Source organism: Condylura cristata, unplaced genomic scaffold (genome assembly GCF_000260355.1).
Source record: "Condylura cristata isolate star-nosed mole 26May11 unplaced genomic scaffold, ConCri1.0 scaffold00006, whole genome shotgun sequence".
In the NCBI taxonomy this organism is placed as follows: Eukaryota; Metazoa; Chordata; class Mammalia; order Eulipotyphla; family Talpidae; genus Condylura; species Condylura cristata.
The window spans coordinates 39,226,890-39,249,614 of record NW_004567107.1 but is presented as its reverse complement, the minus strand read 5'-3'; the positions used below and the strand labels follow the sequence as shown (position 1 = coordinate 39,249,614).

Below are 22,725 nucleotides of genomic sequence, written 5' to 3'. Positions count from 1 at the left end.
AGAGCTAAAAGAGAGAACTACATGTTCCCAAAGGACCATTATTTTTATGAAACAAATAGAACTTGTGTAGAAGTTGGGTGGGCTACTACTAATAAATCTAAACAGCATAAGTCATTTTATACTTGTTAGGAATCTACCTGTCAAGGACAGCTTCTGCAGTGAGCTTAATCAACATGGGTCAGTTAGCAGGCCACTAAGGTTGTTTATTTGTTTTCACCCTCATCATGTGCTCATTTAGATATTTTAGATAGTAAAACACAGATACTAGGTATTTGGGATCCTGCATAGTCCTACAGCCAGTTGATGGTAAAGACAGTTTTTGCATGCTTTCCTTTCTGCATCCCACTACCTCAGTTATCTCAGGGCTGTCGATTCTGCTTTCTTGACCTAGCTAGATCCAGTCAGTGGTTCTTATCCTGGGTTGTTCACCTCAGCTGAGCCCTATACTTTAGGGTAAGGATTTCAGCATTTCTCAACCACTGAATTACCCAATCACCAGTAGGGACACAAGTTCCAATTTCACCACCTCCATTCTGCACTGAAGACAAAGGATATTACCTGATCTCCTCAGTGAAGTCTTGAGAATTGGTGAACTAACTAAGGAACAGAACTTGGCCCATACTTCTAGATGCCTGTGACTTTTTTTGCACTTGTCCAGATATTTGGAATTGAACGTGAAATCATAATGGATTCTCATCTCTCCTGTCAACACAAGTGTGTGTCTAAAGATTTCTAGAAGGGACAGGAAGCTGAAGATGAGCTTGGTTGCTCCCATCTGGTCTCCATATAACAAGGCATATAACTACACAATTATCCATGTGCAAATAGAGAAGTCCCTTGATGTTTGGATAAACACATCCATGTCTTGAGTTTGTTATTTCTTGAAACTCCACTTAGCCATTTCTTGCTTACTCACGTGCAGCTCTGTTTAAAGGCCGGCACTCCTCTCTAACCGATGGGACCAGAAAGGCTGAAGCCCCACCATCTATGGCAACTTGGTTTAGGCCTTCTTCATGTTTTTAGTTTTTTTGTTTAACTGAGAAGACAGGAAACAGGCACTGTTGTGTGTATGGCTTTCCATGCACTTCATAGATGGGCATAGTGGTGGCTGTGTGGTCCTTCAAAACCCTTTCTCTGCAAAACATCAAGGAAGTTTCTGTTGATTGCTCTCTTCACTCTCTCTAACTCACTCTGGGAATTATAAGGATATGACACAGTGAATACTGGATCCTGAGCAATGTCATGCTTGCTTTTTTCTTGTCTTCCTTTGGGACTTTAAAATTAAAGCTAAAAGGAAATCATAAAGGGAGAGGTTTTATTTAAGAGAGTTCACACATGAAAACGATCCTACTTTCATTAGTGTTAAGTTACAGAAGAAAACTCACTTGGACTTAAAATTCTGCATCTACTCTGAGATTCTAGTCTGAGGGTTTAAATTATACATCTGTGCTCTCTAGGACTTTAATTTCAGCTAATTAAAAACTGAATTCATAGCAAGTCTAACTCAGGAGAGTTGTTGTTAGCATATTGGAAAAGGGGACCATCAGAAATAAAATCATTAAAAGAATTCATTGTATATTGCACTGGGTGTAAAGGAAATGCTGGAAGAAAGATTTATGAAATAAAATTTTCATAGGACACTGGTCTGTGGCATATGGAGGAGGCATATAGAGTCCCTAAAGCACCTGCTATGCCCTTTCTTGGGCGGATCAAACAAAAATGATACAATTTAGGCAAGGTCTGATGGTAGCTGGAAGGCAACAGGATCAAGCTAGGACACACACAGAGGTCACAGTAACCCCAGCAGCAGAAGTGATGGCAACACACAGGACTCCTGCTGTGCCCTCCCTTCCCCCAGGGGTGACTGGGGGTCATGACTGGATGGAAAACAAGTTCATGCTTTCTTAAGTACATATGTGTCCCGGAAAGTGTGTCTCACTGTGGGTCTTTGGGGCCCATGTGACAGTGCTCACATGGCTTTCTGTACCTCCTCGGATCCCTATCTAGGAGCCTCCTGTGTGTGGAGTGTAGGGACCAGTGTCCATCTCAATTCCCTTGCCCTGTGAGAGTTGAAGGAGAAGCTTCAGTGACTCGCCCAAGTTAGTGTAACTTTATAGGATTGCATGGGGTTCCCCTACCTGCAGCCAAAGCTGGGCCAGGTAGTATGGGAGAGGCCTTTCTGCAGTGCCTCCTTTGGGAGGATGAGTGAGGCACAGCAGAATGCTGTGTCTTGGCTCTCCCTGGGCTGTGGTCTGGGATTCACTCAGGAATAAAAGTCAGATGCTGCTACTCTGCTGTAAACAAAACCAAAACAAATGATGAAAGTAGGCCATCTTTCTCTGGCGTGGTAGTGGTCTGTGACATTGGTGGGGTGTAGTACTTCTAGGGCTTTTTCAGATGTGAAATGGTAGTTGAAAAGATAATCTGCCACCTGAAAATGAGTAAGTGCTGGAGAAGGGAGATGGAAATTGAGGAAGGCAATGGCATGATGTATGTCATGTTTCATTTCACAGGCTTTTCCTTTACGTAATGCCGACCTTAGGAATCTCACAAGCCTGTAGCCTCTTGGCTTTGCAGATGAAGACACCACCCCTCAGGGAGTGAGGGGCTCTACCCTGACGTGAAGGTCAGGGGCAGAGTCAGGACTGGTATGTGGGTTTTTAGACTTTGGGTTGAGTGTTTCTTCTTTATATGAATGCTAGGGCTTCTAAAGGTTGTAATTTTGACTAGTTTCTTAATTCTGAAAGTCATGGGTTTTTTTTTTTTGTTTGTTTGTTTGTTTTTTAATGGCATTTGGACTAATTGGAGAGGGAGAATTATAGAACAGAAGAAACCAGACACAGAGGAGAAGGCCAAGTGAAGACAGAAGCAGAGTATGGAGTGGTGATCACAGGCTCAGGAATACTGGCAGTTACTTGAAACTGAAAAGGCAGGGATGGACTCTCACCTGGAGCTCCCCCCAGGGAGTGGGACCCTGCTTGATTTCAGTTTCCAGCTTTTGGAGCTGTGAGGGAATACTTTTTTGTTGTTTTTAGCTCTAAAGTTATGGCAGTTTGCTGCAGCAGCAAACGAACACAGATTTTGTGTTCGTTTACTGGTCTTGTTTTAGTTTCTGTAACAAATTGCCATAAACTCATTAACTAAAAGCAATGGAAATTTATTCTCTCACAGTTGTGGGGGCCCTAAGCCAAAACTGAGACATCAGCAGGGTCATAATCCCTACATAGACTCTAGGGGCAAATCACTGCCTGCCGGTGCTAGCTTCCAGTGCTGGTCACTAGCTTCATTGTTTAGTATGTGGCTGTCCAGTTTCCCCACACCATTTGTTGAAGGGGTTTTCCTTTTTCCAGTGTATATTCTTGGCTGCTTTGTTGAAAATTAACTGTGCATATAGGGGTACGTTTATTTCTGGACTCTCAATTCTAGCTCATTACTCTGTGTATCTGTTTTTGTTCGAGAACCACACTTTTGATTATTATAACTTTGTAATGTCTTTTGAAGTCAAGAATATGATGTCCACATTCTTCCTCTTTGTCAGCATTGCTTTGGCTATTTGGGGTCTTTTTTGGTTGCACATAAATTTCAGTAATGTTTATTCTATATATTTGAAGAATGCCATTGAAGCTTTAATAGGGATTGCATTTAGTCTATATATTGCTGTGGGTAAGATTGTTTTAACAATGTTAATTCTTCCAGTTTGTGAGCAGGGAATATTTCACGATTTCTTTGTGTCTTCCTCTATTTCTCTTAATAATGTCTTGTAGTTTCATTGTAGAGATTCTTTATCATCTTTGTTCAGTTTGTTAAGTCACATTTACCCCTAGATATTTAATTCTTCTTGATGCAATTGTAAATGGAATTTTTTTTCTTAAAGGTTTATTTATTCATGCATACAGAACTGGGGTACAGGCCAGAGGTGCAGGGGCAGTGAGAGGACTTACCAGAGACAGAGTGGGGAGCAGAACAGGCCGACTGACAAGTACACTGCTGAGGGGACAGCTGGCAGGTCAGGAGAGGTCTGCCGGGCCATATGGGCCAACTCCCGGGGCCAGGATCAAACTCATGCTGCAGTGGCTTCAGCTTCTTGGTACTGTGCTTTAACCTGCTGCGCCACTAGGGAGGGGCCGTTTTTGTTTTTGTTTTTTAAGAAATATTTATTTATGCATACAAGAACTGGGGTACAAGCCAGAGGTGTGGGGGATGGGAGGACTCACTAGAGACAGAGTGGGGAGCAGAACAGGCAGATTGACTGAAATTCACTGCTGAGGGAAACAGCAGGCAAAACAGGGGAGCTCTGCCACACCATGTGGGTCATCTTCCTGGCAGGGGGTCAAGCTCCCGCTTTAGTGTTGTGCTTTAACCCGCTGTGCCAGGGTTGGGGGTGAGGGGTGGTGCTGAAATTGTTTTGTTGAGTTATTCTTCTAGTTAATTGTTTGCACATAGGAAGGCAGCTGATTTTTGAATATTGATTTTGTATCCTGCTACTTTGCTGAACTGATTTGTTTCAGTTAGTTTTTCAGTGGAGCTTTTGGGGTTCTCTATGTATATTATCATATCCTTAGCACATAATGATTGCTTTACTGCTTCTTTGCCAAGTTGAATTTGTTTTATATCCTTCTTTTGTCCAATTGCTCTAGTTACGACTTCCAATACTATGTTGAATAGTAGTGGTGAGAGGGGACATTCTTTCCTTGAAACAGAATATAGTGGATGAACTTTCAGTTTTCACCTTTGAGAGTGATGTTAGTTATAAGTTTGTTATGTATGGCCTTTATGTGTTAAGGTATGGTCCATCTATCCCCCTTTTGAAGTTTTTTTTTTTAATCATAAATAGATGTTTAATTTTTATCAAATGCTCTCTCTACATCAATTGCTATGATCATTTGGGCTTTGTCTTCCTTTTTATTGATATGCTGAATATGTTGATTGGTTTTTCAGATGTTGACCCTTCCTTGTGTCCTTGGGATAAACCCCACTTGGTCACTGTATATGATCTTTTGGTGCATTGTTGAATTTGTATTATTTAAAAGCATTTGCTTATGTTTCTGTGACTTAAGAAAATGTAAGTTGTCATAGTAAATAAACCTGAAATGTAAGGAATTTTTATTGCCATAAAAAACAATAGAATGTTATTTCTCATTAAAGTTCATTCTGGATGTTGCTGGTGTTCAAAAGCTCTTGCCTACCCAGTGAAGTAGGGAGCCTGACTCCTTCCTTCTTGTGGCTCTGGCATCTCTAAAACCACCTGATCACTTGTCTTGAGACTGGGGAAATAATCAGTGTAAAAAAGATGTATCTGCTTCTTAACATCTTAGGCCAGAGAATAATCATTCTGTCTGTTTCCATTCTCACATTAGTTTATAGTCTGGTGAGAATATGAATCAGTGGCCTCACCTAGATGAAAGGGTGGGCTGCAGTCTCTGGACTGCTCCTCAGCATTAACTCTGTACTGTGGGACAGGACCACAGCTTTTGGGAGACTGCTGACCTGGTTTGAAACAACTGCATAATCTTTGGTCTTTAAATGACCGAAGAATGTGATACATCATACTTTACTTAATAGGCTCCTTATTGTTGAACATCTATTGAGATTTACATTTTTTCCTGATGAATACTACAGTAGAAAATAGCTACACATTGCCCCCTGTAAAAATGATTTAAGGATTATTCTGAAAAGTGGAAGATAATAGAAAATTATTAGCAAAAAATGCAAATATTTTTGAATTTTTGAATATATAGATTTATTTCTTGCATTAAATTAAATTGTATTCATTGGTGTATCTGTCAGGTCTTCTGCATGGCCTGTTCATGCTGATACCCAGTAAAATATGTTGAGTGACTAAATAAGTTTTCACACATTTCACATGTGGAACATAACTGATCATAGCTCTGGATAATACTATGAATGTAATTATTATCCTATATCTTTTCTATCTTGTTAAGTGATTCCATTATCCATCATATTTTAAATGTAGAAGGCTGAGACTTTACTATCCCTAAATTAGTTATTTCTTGCTGTGTAAGAGATTATGACAAAACTTGGGGACTTAAAACAACAAGTGATACTACCCACAGTTTGGGCACTCCAATGAGGTCACAGTCATATATGGGGACTTTGTCTTGTCAAGGTTTGACTTGTGGTGAAGGATTCACCGCTAGATGCTTCACTTACACAGCTGCACAGTTGGTGCTGTCTATTGGCGAAAAACCTCAGTTTCACTCCTCATGGTACCTACACAAAGCTCCTGATATCTTCAGGACGTAATGACTGGTCTCCCCCAGACTGACACTCCAGGAGAGCAAGGCAAGAACAGCAGTGTCAATCAGTCTCACCTTGGAAGTCATTCATTATCACTTCTGCATTGTTCTATTACCACCCAGAGCTGCCCACCTATCTGTTCAATGCAGATAGGTGTGAATGCCAGGAGGCAAGGGGGAGCAAGTAGATGCTAGTTACCATAGCTTTTCCCTTCCATATTTTATTTCACCTGTGTGACTTGCTCATTCTCCTTCCAAAATTTTATCTCAAACATAATCACTTTTGTCATTTCTGCTGCTTCCAACTTAGTCCAAGGCAGTAGCCACATGCAGCTATGCTGTGATAATCTTCCATCTGATCTTCCTCCTTCTGCTCCTGTCACTCTCCAGTGCATTTTCCCATATAGCAGTGATTCATTTTCTCAATTAATCCAGCACTTACTTACTTTGTACTTACTGCATGTTACATTTATTCTCAGGCTATAGTGGTTAAAAACAAAACAGCCAAAGTCCTTAGAACTTACATATAGTAGGGCAATAGTGAAGAAATAATATTGAAAATATGAAGTGATAATATGTGTGATACAGAAGATTAAATCAGGGTAAATGAAATAGAGGACAGTAGGACCCTGGGGACTTACTACATCAGGCTGTCAATCATGCTGTCTGATCAGTGGACCCTGGAACAGAAATGCAAAGGACATGAGGGACCAGACACATGAATACCAGATTAAGAATGCTCCAGGCTGAGGAAGGTGCAAGGGAAAGCCCTAATCATGCTTGGTGTGTTTGAGAAACTGCAAACCAGCCCTTGGGCCTGGGGCAGATGGATGGGAAGTGAAGGGGTCAGATTATGTAGAGTATTGTAGACAATGATGAAGACTTGGACTTTACCTTGGATTTGTAGGGGTGGGGAGTGGAGAAAGTCATTAGAATGCTTTGCTGACTTATTTTCTTTAATATGATCATTTGAACTGCTCTGTCAGTGATCTAAAATGTCAGTGATATCAAGTCACTTCAGCTGCTCAAAATCTTTCACTATAGTCCCTTTTCAGTTAGTACAAAATTCAAGCTCCTTCAGCTGTTTTTGTTTCTTTAGAATCCATACCTCATCCTTTATTGTAGAGCCCTGTTGGTTCCCTTCCTAAGATGTATCCAGTTAGTTGTTATTATTACTGCTGCAGCTTTGGAGATTGGGCATATTTGCTGATAACCACTTGGAAATACAGCCTGGGGACACTGTGTTGCATACCTCTGACCCTGCCACATCATTCTGGATTGTTTTGTTCTGGATTTCTTGTTTTCTCTTTCATATATTTTTCTGTCTCTTCCTCACAGTCAGATTAGGTCAGTGACCTGCTTCTGGCACTGTGATGGCTGGTGGCAGAGTGAATGTGCCGGTGAGCTAGAGCCTGCCTTGCCTCGTGGGCCACGTGGCCATTTCTCAGACTTTAAGTTCACCGTACCCCACTTTGCTTTTACGAAAGACATACATCAGTATCTATTTTCACTAACCAAAATAAATCGAATTTTTACTTTTTGACAAAAGGTGAAAAGTCAAAAACAGCAGCAGGTGTAGAGGCAGCATTGCCCCCTGGCTGTGGGGATCGCCCTACTCCCCCTTCCCCACTCCCCCCACCCCCTGCTCCGGAAACTACTCCACACGGGGTAGACATTTATGGTCTCATGCTTGCTTTTGTATTTTGGGTTTTACATGTTACTTGGCAGGTTATTTTTTGGGGGGTGAAGGTGGGAGGGGTCTAGCAACAGTGGACATTTTTACAACAAAAACTAATGGTGTTTTCTTGCTTTAAAACTATGCCATTTTCAGCTTTAGCTGAATGGAATGGAAGGAGGGGAGATGTTCATGTTAAAACATGGATTCTTATTCAGGAGGTCTTAAGTGGGGTTGAGCTTGTGCGTTTTTAGCAAGCTGGCCTGTGATGCTGGCCCTTTAAGCGACAGGGGTTTTGATCACGAAGCTTCGGGTGAACATTGGAGTCACCTGTGAAGACTCTGAAACTACTAATGTCTGCATACCACCCCCAGCATTATAATTAGTACGGTGTGAATACTGAGGAGTTTATAAGCTTCAGAAGTGATTTTACTTGGTAGCAAGATTTGAGCACCAGGGCACTGGAAGACATTGGGCCCTATTTTTAAACAAAGCACACAGCGTCATGCTCTGCAGGGCTATGTCCTTTCTTTTGTAAAAGTCAATTTTATAGCTGGAGACACAGTCTGGCCAAACCCATGGATGACTTCCAGATCTCTGACTAGCATGACTGGGTATTTTCTCCAGTGTCCCTGGCACATACTTAGTGGCAGAAATAAAATTCCTGCCTCTGGGAGGGTGGTTCTTCTGAGTACAGTTAAAAGACACCTGCCAATGGCAAGCTTATAATAAGTAGGCTGCCTTGTGAGAGTCTGTGCTGAGGCAGAGGGAGAGGTGAAGCACTGTTCTTTTTTCTTGTAACTTCCAGTTTATTCACATGCAAATCGTGAATTTCAGAGTCAGTAACAAACTAGGAACTTCTTGTGTGGTTCATGCTAACCCCTTGGTCAATAAAAGCAGGTGTTTCAAACTAATGAGGCAGATCCAATTTATAGGTTATTAATTAACTGCTAAATGTGTGCTCCCCCCACCAAGTGGCCATGGAGACATGGGGTAGGGCAGACAGTGCCAGAGCCCTACACCTGCTCCTATGCCCCAGCTTGCCCCCAACCTACTCTAATGTAAAGCTTTCTCAGTTCCTTTTGCCAAGTGATTTATTTTATCTTGACCGAGCCTGGAAAACTTTCCTGTTGAAATGCCTTCAATCCCTTGTAACGGAATTGATTTTTTTCCCCCTGACTGATCCAGATTGGACGACTGATTATTGGACAGAATGGCATCTTGTCGACACCTGCAGTTTCCTGCATTATCAGAAAGATCAAGGCAGCTGGTGGAATCATCCTGACAGCCAGCCACTGCCCTGGAGGACCAGGGGGAGAGTTTGGAGTGAAGTTTAATGTTGCCAATGGAGGTATGCTATTCAGAATATGATTTGCCATGACTGCTCTCCTCTTACATTATATAGTTTTACAATGATCATATAATGGTAGAAAGCAAAGTGGATAGGGAATAGCTTAGAATAAGTCTAGCGAAGTGCCTGTATTAGGGTTTTCCAGAGAAAGATATAAAGTGATGCAAGGAGTTAACTGTTGTGGTTATGTCACCTACCAAGATCTGTAGTTGGCAGCTAGAGACCCAAGATAGCTGATGGTCTACCTGCTTGGAAAGGAACATAGTTGTCGGTAGAAGTAACTGTGAGTCTGCTGTGGAAGCTGCTTGAGAACCAATGTGTTCATTTGGAGATAGGCAGAGAGATTAGATTCTCACTTACTCGGCCTTTTGTTCCTTTCAGGCCCACCATGTTGGGGAAGGCCAACTGCTTTACTTGTCTATTCATTCAGATGTTAATGTAACCATTAACATCCTCATAGAAAACATCTGGACAAAACCCAGTATCTGGACATCCTGTGGACCAATCTCTTACCTATCAAAGTGTTCAAGGTGACATACCAGGGAGGTAGCACATTGGAATCTTGAGTCCATTTCTTTTCTTGGTCCCCTGCACTCCTCAGAGCAGTGAAATGATCGAATAGTTGATGTTTGCCTAGTATGAAAGGAGTCTAGATTTTATGGTTGGAAAATAACCTCACCCATCATTTAGAATATTCCCTTCATTTTACAGATGAACAAGTTGAAGCCTTGAGAGTCTGCTTTTTGCTCAAGGTTGCCTTGCTGGCTACTCATGCCAGACATGGTTTTTCAGCACAAATCCTGGACTCTCTTTGATCGTGTTGACTTTCTTTCACTGAAATGCATGCAATTGTTTTTTCATTATGGTCTTCAGTTTTCTATATGACAAAAAAATGTTGGTAAAATCTAGCTCTTTTTTCTCCTGTGTACTGTGATGGGCTATGCTGATTTCATGAACAGCTTTATTGTACTTGCTATTTGAAAAACCAGCACATTTTAATGTATGTGGTTTGATGAGTTTGGATGCTCTTTCCTTTTATATGTGTAGTGAGCATTTGTCAGGAGGCAGTAACTGTATTATGTTCTAAACAGCACTGTCAAATAGAAATATATTATGAGTCATATAAATGATTGAAAATTTTCTAGTACCCAGGTGAAAAATGGGAAAGAAATAAAGGAAGTAAATAATATATTTTATTTTACTTAAATATTGAACGTGTTATTCTAACATGTTAGTATAAAATGATGAATGCAGTCTTTTACATTTTTCAATGAATTCTTCAAATTTGATGGGTATTTTACAGTTACAGAACATAATCAATTTGACTAGTCCCACGTCAAGGCCTGAATACCCACTAGTGGTATGTTGGACAGTGTAGCTTTAAGGACTGAGATATAAAAGAAAGAAAGGAATAATTTCTATTTAGTAGAAAGTTACAGTCTAGTTGATGGGTAGATTTATACACAAAGCTATCCGTCTATCTGCCTACCTATCTACCTTCCTATCTGTAGTGTGTATTTTAGATCCTTCAATTGAATTTATTTAAACCCTAAACTTGTTGCATAAATATAGAGACTTGCATCACAGTGCAAAAAAATTAAAAAGAAAAACTGAACGAATACAACTATGGATTTCATGTTTATTTCATTATTCTATTCAACTTAACTGTGAACCTGACCTTGCAAGGAAATGTATCTAATTTTTTTTTAACCTCATTTTAAAGACTTGAGAATTAGGGAATATAATTTAAAAGAGCCTGTGAGTTAGGGAATATAATTTACCCTGGCAGACACACACATCTAGTAGGCAGCAGATATGTGAGTACAAACCTTATTTTCTATCTCTAGGTACATTTGGGAAGTTGCAATTTAAATCTGGAATCTCTCACTTCTGTCAAATACATATCCTGTTTGTGTCTCATATCCTGAATAAAGCTGATTACGTAACCGGGACTCCCTGGCAGGTGTGAAACTATTTTTAGGGAAAGACGTATCATTGCTTAAAGGAAGACTAAGACAAATAAACATGTGGGTTATTAGCCTTCATAAAACATGTGAGGCTGACCAAATTTCCTCCATAGAGGATGAATATAGCATAAGAGATATAGAGACTAATTGACCTGTGACCTGTTGTCTATTGTTCAGAGAACAAATGAATGATACTAAGTGGAGGTAACATATTCTGACCTAATTCTGGGCATGTTTTAAGAAAACTATTTTAGGTGGTACATTACTTTCAAATTTTAGGTCCTGCACCAGATGTCGTCTCTGACAAAATTTATCAAATCAGCAAAACCATCGAGGAATATGCCATATGTCCGGATCTCCGAATTGACCTGTCTCGACTAGGAAGACAAGAATTTGACCTGGAGAACAAATTCAAACCATTTAGAGGTAATAGACAGAAATATATATATATATATATATATATATATATATATATATATTCATACAGCACTGGGGTACAGGCCAGAGGTGCAGGGGCAGTGAGAGGATACACCAGAGACAGAGGGGGGAGCAGAACAGGCCAACTGATGAAGTACACTGCTGAGGGGAGCAGTGGGTGGGTCAGGAGAGGTCTGCTGCGCCGTGTGGGTCACCTCTGGGACCGTAATTGAACTCATGCTGAAGTGGCATTAGCTTCTTAGTGCTGTGCTTTAACTTGCTGTGCCACCAGGGAGGGCCCAACAGAAAATATTTTTTAGAAGTAGAATTCCTCCAAGGTTGGGGGTGACCTCTAGAGGGATATACTCATAAGAATTGGGTGATTGGATTTTTCTACCTTAGAGAGTAGTTTTTAACAAATAGATGGGTTTTATTTGCTCTTGGGAATGAGAGCAGCCAAGATACTCAGAACTGGCAACTTTCAAAAACTGCTTTCCAAACTCTATATTTCATTTGCAACACAGGAGAAAATTTCATAGCTGACTCTCTTACAGCATTCAAAGAAGGCTGTGAATTACAAAACATGTCTTTATGCTGTAATGACTTCAATAGTGAAGAGATCCAGCAAGGAAACTTATATGGAAACTTTAGAAGTTTCCTAAGCAGAAACATGCAGTTTGATTAGTTTGAATCAGTGTACAATTATTGATCACCCCCTGTGTATCAAACACTATGTTAGGAAATTTTACAAAGTAATTCAATTAAGTGCTGAATGGACTTAGGCAAGTGGTTTAAGAATCAGAGAACCAGAATGAAACTGGTAAAGATATTATCAGCGTGAATAGTTTCTGAAATATTCAGCTTACAGCCTGTTGTACTATGGATTAATAGAGAACCATGTAACATTAATGGCAAAAGTAAGCGTATAATACCCCCAGTTCTATACTATTGATTTTTCCTAGAAGACATACGAGTAATGATGAAACAAATATATCTTTTTCCCCTTTACTTCCCTAAGATGGCACCCTTATTCTACAAGTAATTTAAGGTAGTTAAAAAGATAAAATACACCTGACTTAGGTCACCTGGTACTTTAGGCACAGAGAAAAGCTGGAAATGGATTGATAAGGATCATAGTGCTGGGCCAACATTTCACATTTTGGGGGAAGATTTTTAATCAATTGCTCACTTATCTGGCCAGCAGAAATGAATTGAAAGGCGTTATACTTAGGTCCTGATGACTTAGGCACCATATGTTGCCTCTGACAAAATCCTTTGATCAATCTAAGCCAGATTCTGTACCAGTAACAAAATTCTATCTCATGTCCTTCAAATGGCAAACAATTTTCATCATGTTCTAGAGACATACTCTTCAGGAATCATATAACCATTACTTTTGGTGGACATAGGAAGATTTTGCTTCTCCATTTACCTCCAACTTCTAATTTATGTGGCATTGGAGAGCGAGCTAGATGGCTTAAAGAATTAAAAATTAATACTTGTGGATTACTAGCTGGTTTTTTTGCCTTTGCCATAACTTGTTAAATTTTTAGTTTTGATGGCTGAAAGGGATGACTGCTCACTGAAAGATTTGCAAACTGATGTGTTATTTTCAGTACAGTCTGCAATCTGGCTTTACACTTTGTTATTTCACACTTCCGGTAAGTTTTACTGCTGTGTTTTTAATTATATAAAAATGGGAGCACTACATCAGCTGAAACCGATACTCAACCAGTTCTTTTTATCTTTTGCTGCAAAATTGCCTTATGACCAGTTATGTGTGAGAATGTTTGTGGTAAAGACCATATGATGAATCTACATAACACAATGCTCTAAGTACCAAGTATATTTAGACAGCAGATTCAAGAATTAAAGAATCAGTATGAAATTGCCAAAAATATCCTTTATTGTAGTGAGTAAAACTTCTAATGTATTCCTCAATAACCTTTTATTTTATAAATTATTTATTTTCTTATGGTAAATGTATACATATAACAAGGCCTATGTTTAAACATTTTTAGGCATTTAATTCATATAGATTGCTAGTTAATTGATTTTATAGATTAATATCCTCATGGCAAAAGATGATTTAAAGCTCTTTGTGTTCCCTAAAAAATAATTGCATTACATTTAAGTGGACATAGATACTTTACATGTAATTTAAGGGCCGAGAAAACTATTTTTCTATGTATACTTAACCATGTTAAAATCTCTTCAATTAGATACTATATTTTGTATTTACTGAAAAAATTTAAAGGTAGATTGGTAATATTTTTATGAACTTCCACTATTCACAATTTCAAAGTAGTTTATATTTGAAAAAATTGAAAAAAAATTATGTAATTTTCAAAATTTATCTGCAAATTTAAAAATGCAGGACTCCTGGACAAATTGTAGTGCTTAAAGTTCCTATACTGCTTCTGGGATTAATACTTTCAGCATTAATTATTTATTTTCCTACTTTGTAAAATAATAGGTTGTATTTGGTGGTTTATGATCTGTCAAATAGGTAGAAAAGACTTGTTTTGGATTTCAAATCATTGGATGGTGCCAGACACTGGCGAACATTTATGTTTAGTGAGAATTTCCAGAAGTTTGGCATTTTCCTGAATTGGTACTAGATTGAAGATATAAGAGCTTTCATGTAAATTCAGGAATATGTTCTTCAGCACCAGTTCAGAACCTGGATCTGGTAGGCACAATGACATTTGGAAAAGGTCACAGCTGAGCTCATTTTTTGATTTGTTTCACACCAGCCCCCATAGGGGGCCTTGCCATAGTGTTGTAAGGTGACTCTTAGCATCTAATTGTGTGCAATTTTGAAAGGAAGGTGGGAGTAGGGATAATAGTGTATAGTTTTATCATAACTACTTTATTCTTGTGGTTGACTTTTCACTTACAAAGAAGAATTTATTACTTGATATTATTTATACCCATTGAAGTTTTTAGCATCTTGATTGTGCTTTAATGATTGATTTTGTCTATGAGTGAACACTTTCCACATAGTGATGGGAATGTGATTAGTATTTCAAGCTCTGATGGTGGTGATTCATTTTCATGACTCTGAGAATACCCTCGGTCATTAGTGTTTTCTGTTGTTTTCCTCTCCTTAGTGGAGATAGTGGATCCAGTGGATATCTATCTCAACCTCCTTCGGAACATTTTTGACTTTAATGCCATCAAGAGTTTGCTGACAGGGCCCAGTCAACTGAAGATCCGAGTTGATGCAATGCATGGAGGTAAATTCATGGCCTTCTACTAATCAGTGGGAAAGAAATGTTAAGAAGACCTCTCTCATGTTGGGTTTCTGGGGTTTTGAAGAAGGTTGGATTCACATGTTGCCCGATGTGTATATATTCAGATGTTTGGAATGCTTTGGAAGACTTGAGGGCTGCAATGATCATGAGGTGTAGCTGTCTCTTCAAATTGGTTTTCGGTGTTCTTCAAGTAATTACCCAAAAGTGGGATAACTGGATTGTATGGATCAAAAGTTTTAGTTTTTTGAAGACTCTCCCACTTTGAATGGAAGATTTGATAGGTTTGATATTCTTTTCTTTCATAATCTTATGACATTGTTTCATTGTTTTACAACCATTTGTAGCAAAATTGAGAAATCTGGTGTTATTCTGATTTTTAATCCTTTGGATGAAACTTTTTTCTCTTCTGAGGGCAAAATCAAGAGATTTGTTTTGTGTTAATGAAAAAACAGAAAGCAAATCTTCACATATATTTTAGTCAGCAAGATTATAGACTAGTCCCTAAAAGTGTTGGATGTTCTACCATAATTTCTGACCTCATACTCATAATGTTCTTTCCATTTGGATGGCTTACTCACTCTGTCAAATTTATATTCTCTCTATGAGTTCCCTGATAAATGCTGCTTCCTTCTTGAAGATTTACCTGTGGTGATTATTTTTTTTAAGCCGTTGGAGCTAATTATTTCACAAAAATCTATTGAATGGACTAGTCTACTATGACAATCGCTGACATGTGGGTTTGACTCATACTATCACTGGATTAAGAGCCCAGTGATGTTGGATCTGTTTTTTTTTTTTTTTTTTGGTGCTTTGAATACAATCTCCTTCATCCCTAACATTGGAACCCCATGTTAGACATGCTATAAATGAGTGGTGAACTGGAAAATACTATTTCCTTAGGATTTATTTTGTAAAATGGGCTTAGTTTTATATGCTCCAGCAGTTTCCAGTGTTTAATTAGACACTTGGCAGAGTTAAAATGATTGCAGAGACAAAGAATATTGCTGGAACCTTTTAGTGCTTTTGCGTATGTTTAACTAAAGCTTTTAATACTTAAAAAGCAACAGACAATGAATCATTTTTAAGTAGTTTATTTCTTTCTGGCAACATTTGAGAAAAGTTTTGGAGAAAAAGCTCATGTAAGTGGGTTATTGAATACACTTTCTATATATCTAACACAGCAACCAAACCTATAGCTATAGCAGATGCTCAATGAGTAAGTAGGAGTTGAGTAAATCTTATTCTGTACTGTGTCTTGAAAAAGCTTTTTTCCCTCTTCTGTGTTATTAAGTGAACTTTCTTGTTTTAACCAGAAAACAAAACAAAACAAAACAAAACAAAGCAAAGCAAAACAAAACAAAACAACAATAACAAAAAACACCCTGGAGGGTTCTAAAAAAATTTCACATGGTTGTGTATCTTTTTTGTAGTTATGGGACCCTATGTGAGAAAAGTCTTGTGTGATGAATTGGGTGCTCCAGCAAATTCTGCAATAAACTGTGTTCCCCTGGAAGACTTTGGGGGACAGCATCCTGACCCAAACCTGACTTATGCAACGACCCTTCTGGAAGCCATGAAAGGAGGAGAATATGGGTTTGGAGCTGCATTTGATGCTGATGGAGTAAGTAGGGAAGTTTTCAGTGTGTTCTTTATCCCGTGTTGGGCATTTTCACAGCAAACATTTTCACCACATAACTAATTGACCCTAGGACCATTTTGCAATAAAGGCAAACTCAAAAGGACATAATGAAACATGAAAAATTATTAACAAAATTATAAATACAAAATATTCAAATATGAATATATTGCAGAAATACAAAATCTTTGAACATGTTTACAAATGTGTCTAGGTTCATAGCAGTACTGCACAAAGAATTTTCTTTAGTGGATTACACCTAAGCACTGCTTTTCTAAGGCTTTCCTTTATTCATAGTATAGTACACTGGGTTGGGGGGTGAGGGGGTAGGGTGGTGGTGGTGGCGGTGATCATATTTGCAAGTGTGAAATCAAAGAATGTAAAGCTAGATTGCATACTAGTAAATTAGAACATGTAATTCATCAGTTTACAGTGATTTACTTTCTTATTTAGCCAATGGAGAAATGAAGCCAAACTGTTACCTAGCTAGTTCTTTTCTCTTTTAAGGCAAAGTTGCCTTCCAGCCAATTTGTTATGTGGCAAAATGCTTGTGATGAGAAATCTTGTGATGAAACTAGAAACCTGCTTACCATAAAATGAGCCAAACATTGGAAACTAAAGAATTACTGAGCATATCCAGAGACTGACATGCATGGGGCAGACCCTAGCTGGCTCTGCCTGCATCTGCCTTGCTGTTTAGTGGCTAAGTATGTGATAAAATAGCCTTATTCTTAGATCCAGTTTAGCACTGCTGTAAATAGGCTGTTTCTTTAAAAAGATTTTTTTTTCATGCAATGAATCTTTATTTCTGGTTGGGTTTGTTGATAGCACCATGTTTAGGAACCAGTCAGTTCGGCATCAATCCCTGCTCTCCTTCTTGTTTGGGGAAAAAGCAGGAACTATGTAGGTGGAGGATACTGAAGCCTGAGAGTTAGTCACACATGCTTTAGCTGGTGAAACACATTCCTAGTTGCCTCAGTATTCTGGACCCTATAGTATCAGAGATTTAAAAGGTTTCCTATGCCCTCTTTGGCCTCATTCAAATTGGCCTCATTCAAATTGGTGTAGGTTGTTTAGATAGAGGATGGCAGTAAAGTGGCTTGTGATGATAATGGGAATGAATTGCTAGCGCAGGGGCCTCTGACCATTTTCACTCATTCCTTCCCACAGGACCGTTATATGATCTTAGGCCAAAATGGCTTCTTTGTGAGCCCTTCCGACTCCTTGGCCATTATTGCTGCCAACCTCCCTTGCATTCCATATTTCCGTCAGATGGGGGTACGAGGGTTTGGGAGGAGTATGCCTACCAGCACTGCCCTGGACAGGTAAGCAAACCTGTCTCATGAAAAACTTTGTGGAAAATCTCTGATGTTGATAGCCCCTTTGTCAGTTGGTTCACTCATTTCCTCCCGCTCTATGGGAACTTGTTGAAAGTCTGTGACCTTAGGATATGGTTTATATTCTAGGAGGGACATGAAGAATCAGATGACCCAAACGAACGTCATTACTGATTATGGAATTTGGGAGACGTGTTTTATTCCTGTGCCTCAGTTGTCTTATATACAAAATGAGACTGATAACAGTGCCACCCTTACATGGATCATTCTGAGATATGACCATGGTGGATCATGTAGAACATTTGACAGAGTGCTTGGGGTATAGTAAAAACTTCACACATGTCGAGTAATATAATCTGTGAAATATATCAGTGAGATGGAAAGAACATAGGCTTGCAGGTTAGGTATGTTAAATATGCATAGATAGTATGTGAAAATGCTAGCCTGTCCCATATTAGTTCTGTAAAAATAGGAATAATACACTGTGGGTTTGTTAGGAGAATAAAATGAGATACACATAGAAATTACCCAGTTGGTGCACTTAAGAGATTCAAACAATGTTGTTTTTCTTTCCCCTTGCCTAACCCACCACTACCACCTCTTAATTTGTCTTATAAAATAGTATATTACAGAGTCTGATATTTTTGAGCAAAATCTATTCTAATATGAACAATACATGTGTTTAGTGGAAAATTAGAAAACTCAGATAAACAAGAACTGTGAACATATTACTCTTCCTGAATCATCTATGTTTATTGATGAATGTATCTTCCCTATCAGATCTCTTCATATATATATATATGTAATATATGTAATAGGTATACATTTGTCTCTTGTAATAATAACAAAATGAGACCTGAAAATATATACTGCTTTGTAACTTGCTTTACTTTTCCATTGACAATCTCCAACTTTGTATTAATACATTTTTATATCATCTAAAACCAAGATTATATTCATATTTTCTGAGAGTCCACAAAATGTGTTTTATGGGTGCTTTCCCTAAAGCATAATTCCATCCAAGACCATATATTGCAATTGGTTGTTTTTTCCCTTAAGTTTTTTATAACCTAGTGCAATCTTCTTCTTACTTAATTACAATGATTTTTGAAGTTGTCTTACAGAATCCCACCTTCTGGATTTGTGTGGCTATTTCCTCCTGGTGTTATTCATTCATTCATGAAGTAAAACTCATATACAGTGAAATGAGTAATCTTAAGAGTACAATCTAATAAATTTTGAAAGATAAGTTGAGATATAGAACCTATCTCTCAAAATTTTCTCTTGTGCCTCCTTTCAGTCCTCCAGAGGCAACCAGTGTCATAATTTCTACTACCATATATCAGTTTTGCTTGTGCTTGAAGTGTACTTAAGTAAAATCATATATTATATACTTTATTGTTTTTATTTAATGTATATTTGTGGATCATCAACATTTACCTCATATGTTAGTAGATCATTAACTTTTGTTGCTGTGCAAAACATCATTGCATGAATATATTTCACAATTTATTTTTCTAATCTCCTGTTGATAGACATTGGGGCTGCTTTCAGTTATTTCCTATTCTAATTGTGCTGCTGTTAGCATTTTCATGTAAGTATTTTTGTGGAGACATCTTCATTTCTCCTGGGTAAATATCTAGGAGAAGAATGCTGGCTGTAGGGTAGATGTATGTTTAATCTTAAAAGAAACTTCCCAGTGATTTTCTGTTTTACACTTTTATTTGCATTGCCTAAGAGAATTTTTTTTAAAGATTTATTTATTTATGCACACAACAACTGGAGTACAGTCCAGAGGTGCAGGGGAGGTGAGAGGAGTCACCAGAGACAGAGTGGGAAGCAGAGGAGGCAGATGTACTGAAATACACTATTGGGGGGAGCATTGGGCAGTCAGGAGAGGTCTGCCATGCCATATGGATCACCTTCCTGGTCAGGGGTTGAACTCGTGCAGCAGTGGCTGCAATAGCTTCAGTAGTGCTGTGCTTTAACCCATTATACCACCAGAGATAGCTGAAGGAATTCTTATTGTATTATAATCTCATTGGTATTTGGTGTTATATGCCCTTTTTATTTTAGCTATTTAGAAAGTGTAAATTATTATTTCACTGTGGTTTATATTTGCATCATCCTAGTAAGTAGTGATAGTAAAGTCACTTTCAAATGCTTGTTGTCCAACTATGTAACTATTTATTATGGATGCTTAAAATGTATTTGCTCATTTAAAAATATGTATTCTCTTTTTGTTATTGATTCGCAGAAATTCTTTACATATTCTGGATAATAAGTCTTGTCAGATAATATATATGGCGAATACTTTTCCCTTCCTGTTTCTTGTGTTTTCATATTATGAGTGATATCTTCTTATGAGCATACATTTTGAATTTTGATTAGGTAAAACATTAATTTTTTTCTTGTGTGGTTATTATGTAATTATTTTGTCCTCTGTAAAATCTTTTCTTACCTCTAGGTCAGAGAGACTCTGTATTATTTTTTCATAATTGAGTCTAGGATGATTTTGGTTTTATTTTTACTCTTTTCAAAATTTTTTTACAAGCTTTCTTTTTAAATATATTTAATTTCTTTCTTTGTGTATATTTTACCTCAGGTGTAGTCCCCATAGAATTTCTACCACTAGTTCACCAGTGCACCATCACCTTAGCCCCTTGAGCTCAAAGTCAGTCAGGTCAGGAGAGGCCAGTTTCGTTCTGACAACAAAAACCATTTGTCCCCTTTTCTTGTGGAAATTTCCAGTAGTTCTTAATGTCACTTTATGCCCTCTTCCCAGTAAATCTCTGTTTCAGTCAGAAACCAGAGGCTTTGCTTAGAAGTTTCACAAAGGACCTGTTCTGATATGTAAGTGGCCATTTAAAAGGATTATTCATGCTGGCTGGTTCGGATTCAGAATTCTGTGGGCCTCTGATGTTATTCGTTTGGGTATTTGATCTGTTGTGTAGCTCCCATGTGGATTCTTATGATGCGATATCTCATAAGCTTCTTTCTTAAATTCTTAAACGCAGTTTCAAAAATGTTATCCTTTTATTGGTTTCCCATTTAGGCTTTATATATATATATGTGATCACACGCACGCACATATAATATACATATTATATAGATTACTCGTGAACATATGAGTAAGCCCACAAATGCTAGGCTCCAGAATGACAACTGAGAGTTGAGACACATTAAATTCTAGAATGGGTTTGGGAACTACACCCTTGAAATTGATGAATTATTCAGACAGATTTTATTGTTCACAGATCATTGTTTTTCCCTGAGAGAAGACTTTCAGTGTCTTTAGTTTCTACACTTACAGTATCACTAGAACAAGGATTTCATTTACCTTGGAATAAGAGTTTCAGCCTTGAAAATGGCATTCTTTGAGGATTTGTCATTCTACATGTGTCTGATTTGTGATTGCAGATGAGTCTGTGTTGAAATCATTTTCATTCAAATGATTTGAGAAATAAAGCAGATTCGAAGTATATATGTGGCCTGAAGCCTGTCTCCACATCACGTGGAGGTATTAAATAATCCTCTGTGTCATCATCCTTCAATAATATTTATGAAACACCCATCTGTGCTTGGGGCTGTGCCTAATGCTGTGCAAAATAAGGCAAACACATAGTCTTTCTCCCTCATCATTACAGTTGTTTACAGTCAGTCTCAGGCAAGGTTAGCATCCTTGAACATGCACAAGAGAACCAGGTCTGAAAAGTTTTGATTTCAATGGAGGACATGTAAAGTCGACCACCTGTAAGTGAAGGTTGGTGGTGGTGAAGGAAATCAGTGCTCTTCTGCCTTCTATTAGTTCTTTGTGCCACTCAGTTCACTTAAAGAAATATTTATTAAGGCCTTCTGTGACTAGCCAATGGAACTTACAGTATAATGGGAAAAGATAATGATAAGTAAAGAAAAATACAAATATAAATTATAATATAAGCTTGGTACTATAATAACTGGTGAGTATAGAACATCTTTTTGAGATAAGATAGCCAGGAAAGGACTCTCTAAGAAGGTCTTGGGTAAAAACCAAAGATCAGAAACATGCAGCTGGGCCTGGTTTAGAAAAGGCCTGTAATGCTTGGGAACATACTTGTTTTTCGCACTAGCTTTTTGTTGCCAATCCCTAATCTGAATTATGTACTATTGCTTTATCTTGAACATATTCAGCTGGTCGTTGGAATCCAGACAGTGTTAATACTGTAAGCATGCAAGTTTCTACTGATCTACAATATTTCAGCCTTAGATATTTGCTATTTTGTCTTTGAGACCAGTTTATGAACCATAGTAAGGAGAAAAATAGTGACAGGAGCTAATATGCAATTACTCAGTCCTCTATACATTGCTTCTGCTATAGAATGATGGGAATTACTTTGCCTCAGTAGATAAGTATGATTGAGAGGAGCCCATATTAAAATAAAATTAAAAAAAAATTAAAGTCTTGTATCACAGTAGTTATTGTCCTGAAGCTCTCTGTAGCTGATTCAGTTTGGGTCAAAGCAGCCAAGAGACAGCACCATGAAAGGGGTTTACTAAGGAGAATTGAATAATAGTAACTTAGTAACCTGGTCCTATGCTTAAAGTTATTTAAGGAAACAAACAAACAAACAAATAGATGGAGGTGCACCCAAGAATTCACAATGGTGTAAAACTCTTAATATTTCTAAACTTTCAAGTGGAAAGGTAACCATAGCTTTTGAGGTCTGGTGTTATAAATTTAGTGGTAAGGCCCTCCCTGGTGGCGCAGCGGGTTAAAGCACTGCACTAAGAAGCTGAAACCAATTCCGCATGAGTTCGATTCCCGCCTGCCCCGGAGGTGACCACATGG

The 22,725-nt window shown here is 38.2% G+C and overlaps 1 protein-coding gene across 1 annotated transcript in view; it reads left to right on the top strand.

Moving 5' to 3' along the window:
- Positions 1-22,725, top strand: part of PGM5 (phosphoglucomutase 5) — a 153,643-nt gene that overhangs the window by 9,486 nt on the left and 121,432 nt on the right. Inside the window, exons 2-6 of the mRNA XM_004677619.2 lie at positions 9,121-9,283; positions 11,530-11,676; positions 14,781-14,906; positions 16,355-16,545; positions 17,731-17,885. Of these exons, the coding sequence (XP_004677676.1) occupies positions 9,121-9,283; positions 11,530-11,676; positions 14,781-14,906; positions 16,355-16,545; positions 17,731-17,885 (782 nt within the window). The remainder of the gene's footprint in view (positions 1-9,120; positions 9,284-11,529; positions 11,677-14,780; positions 14,907-16,354; positions 16,546-17,730; positions 17,886-22,725) is intronic.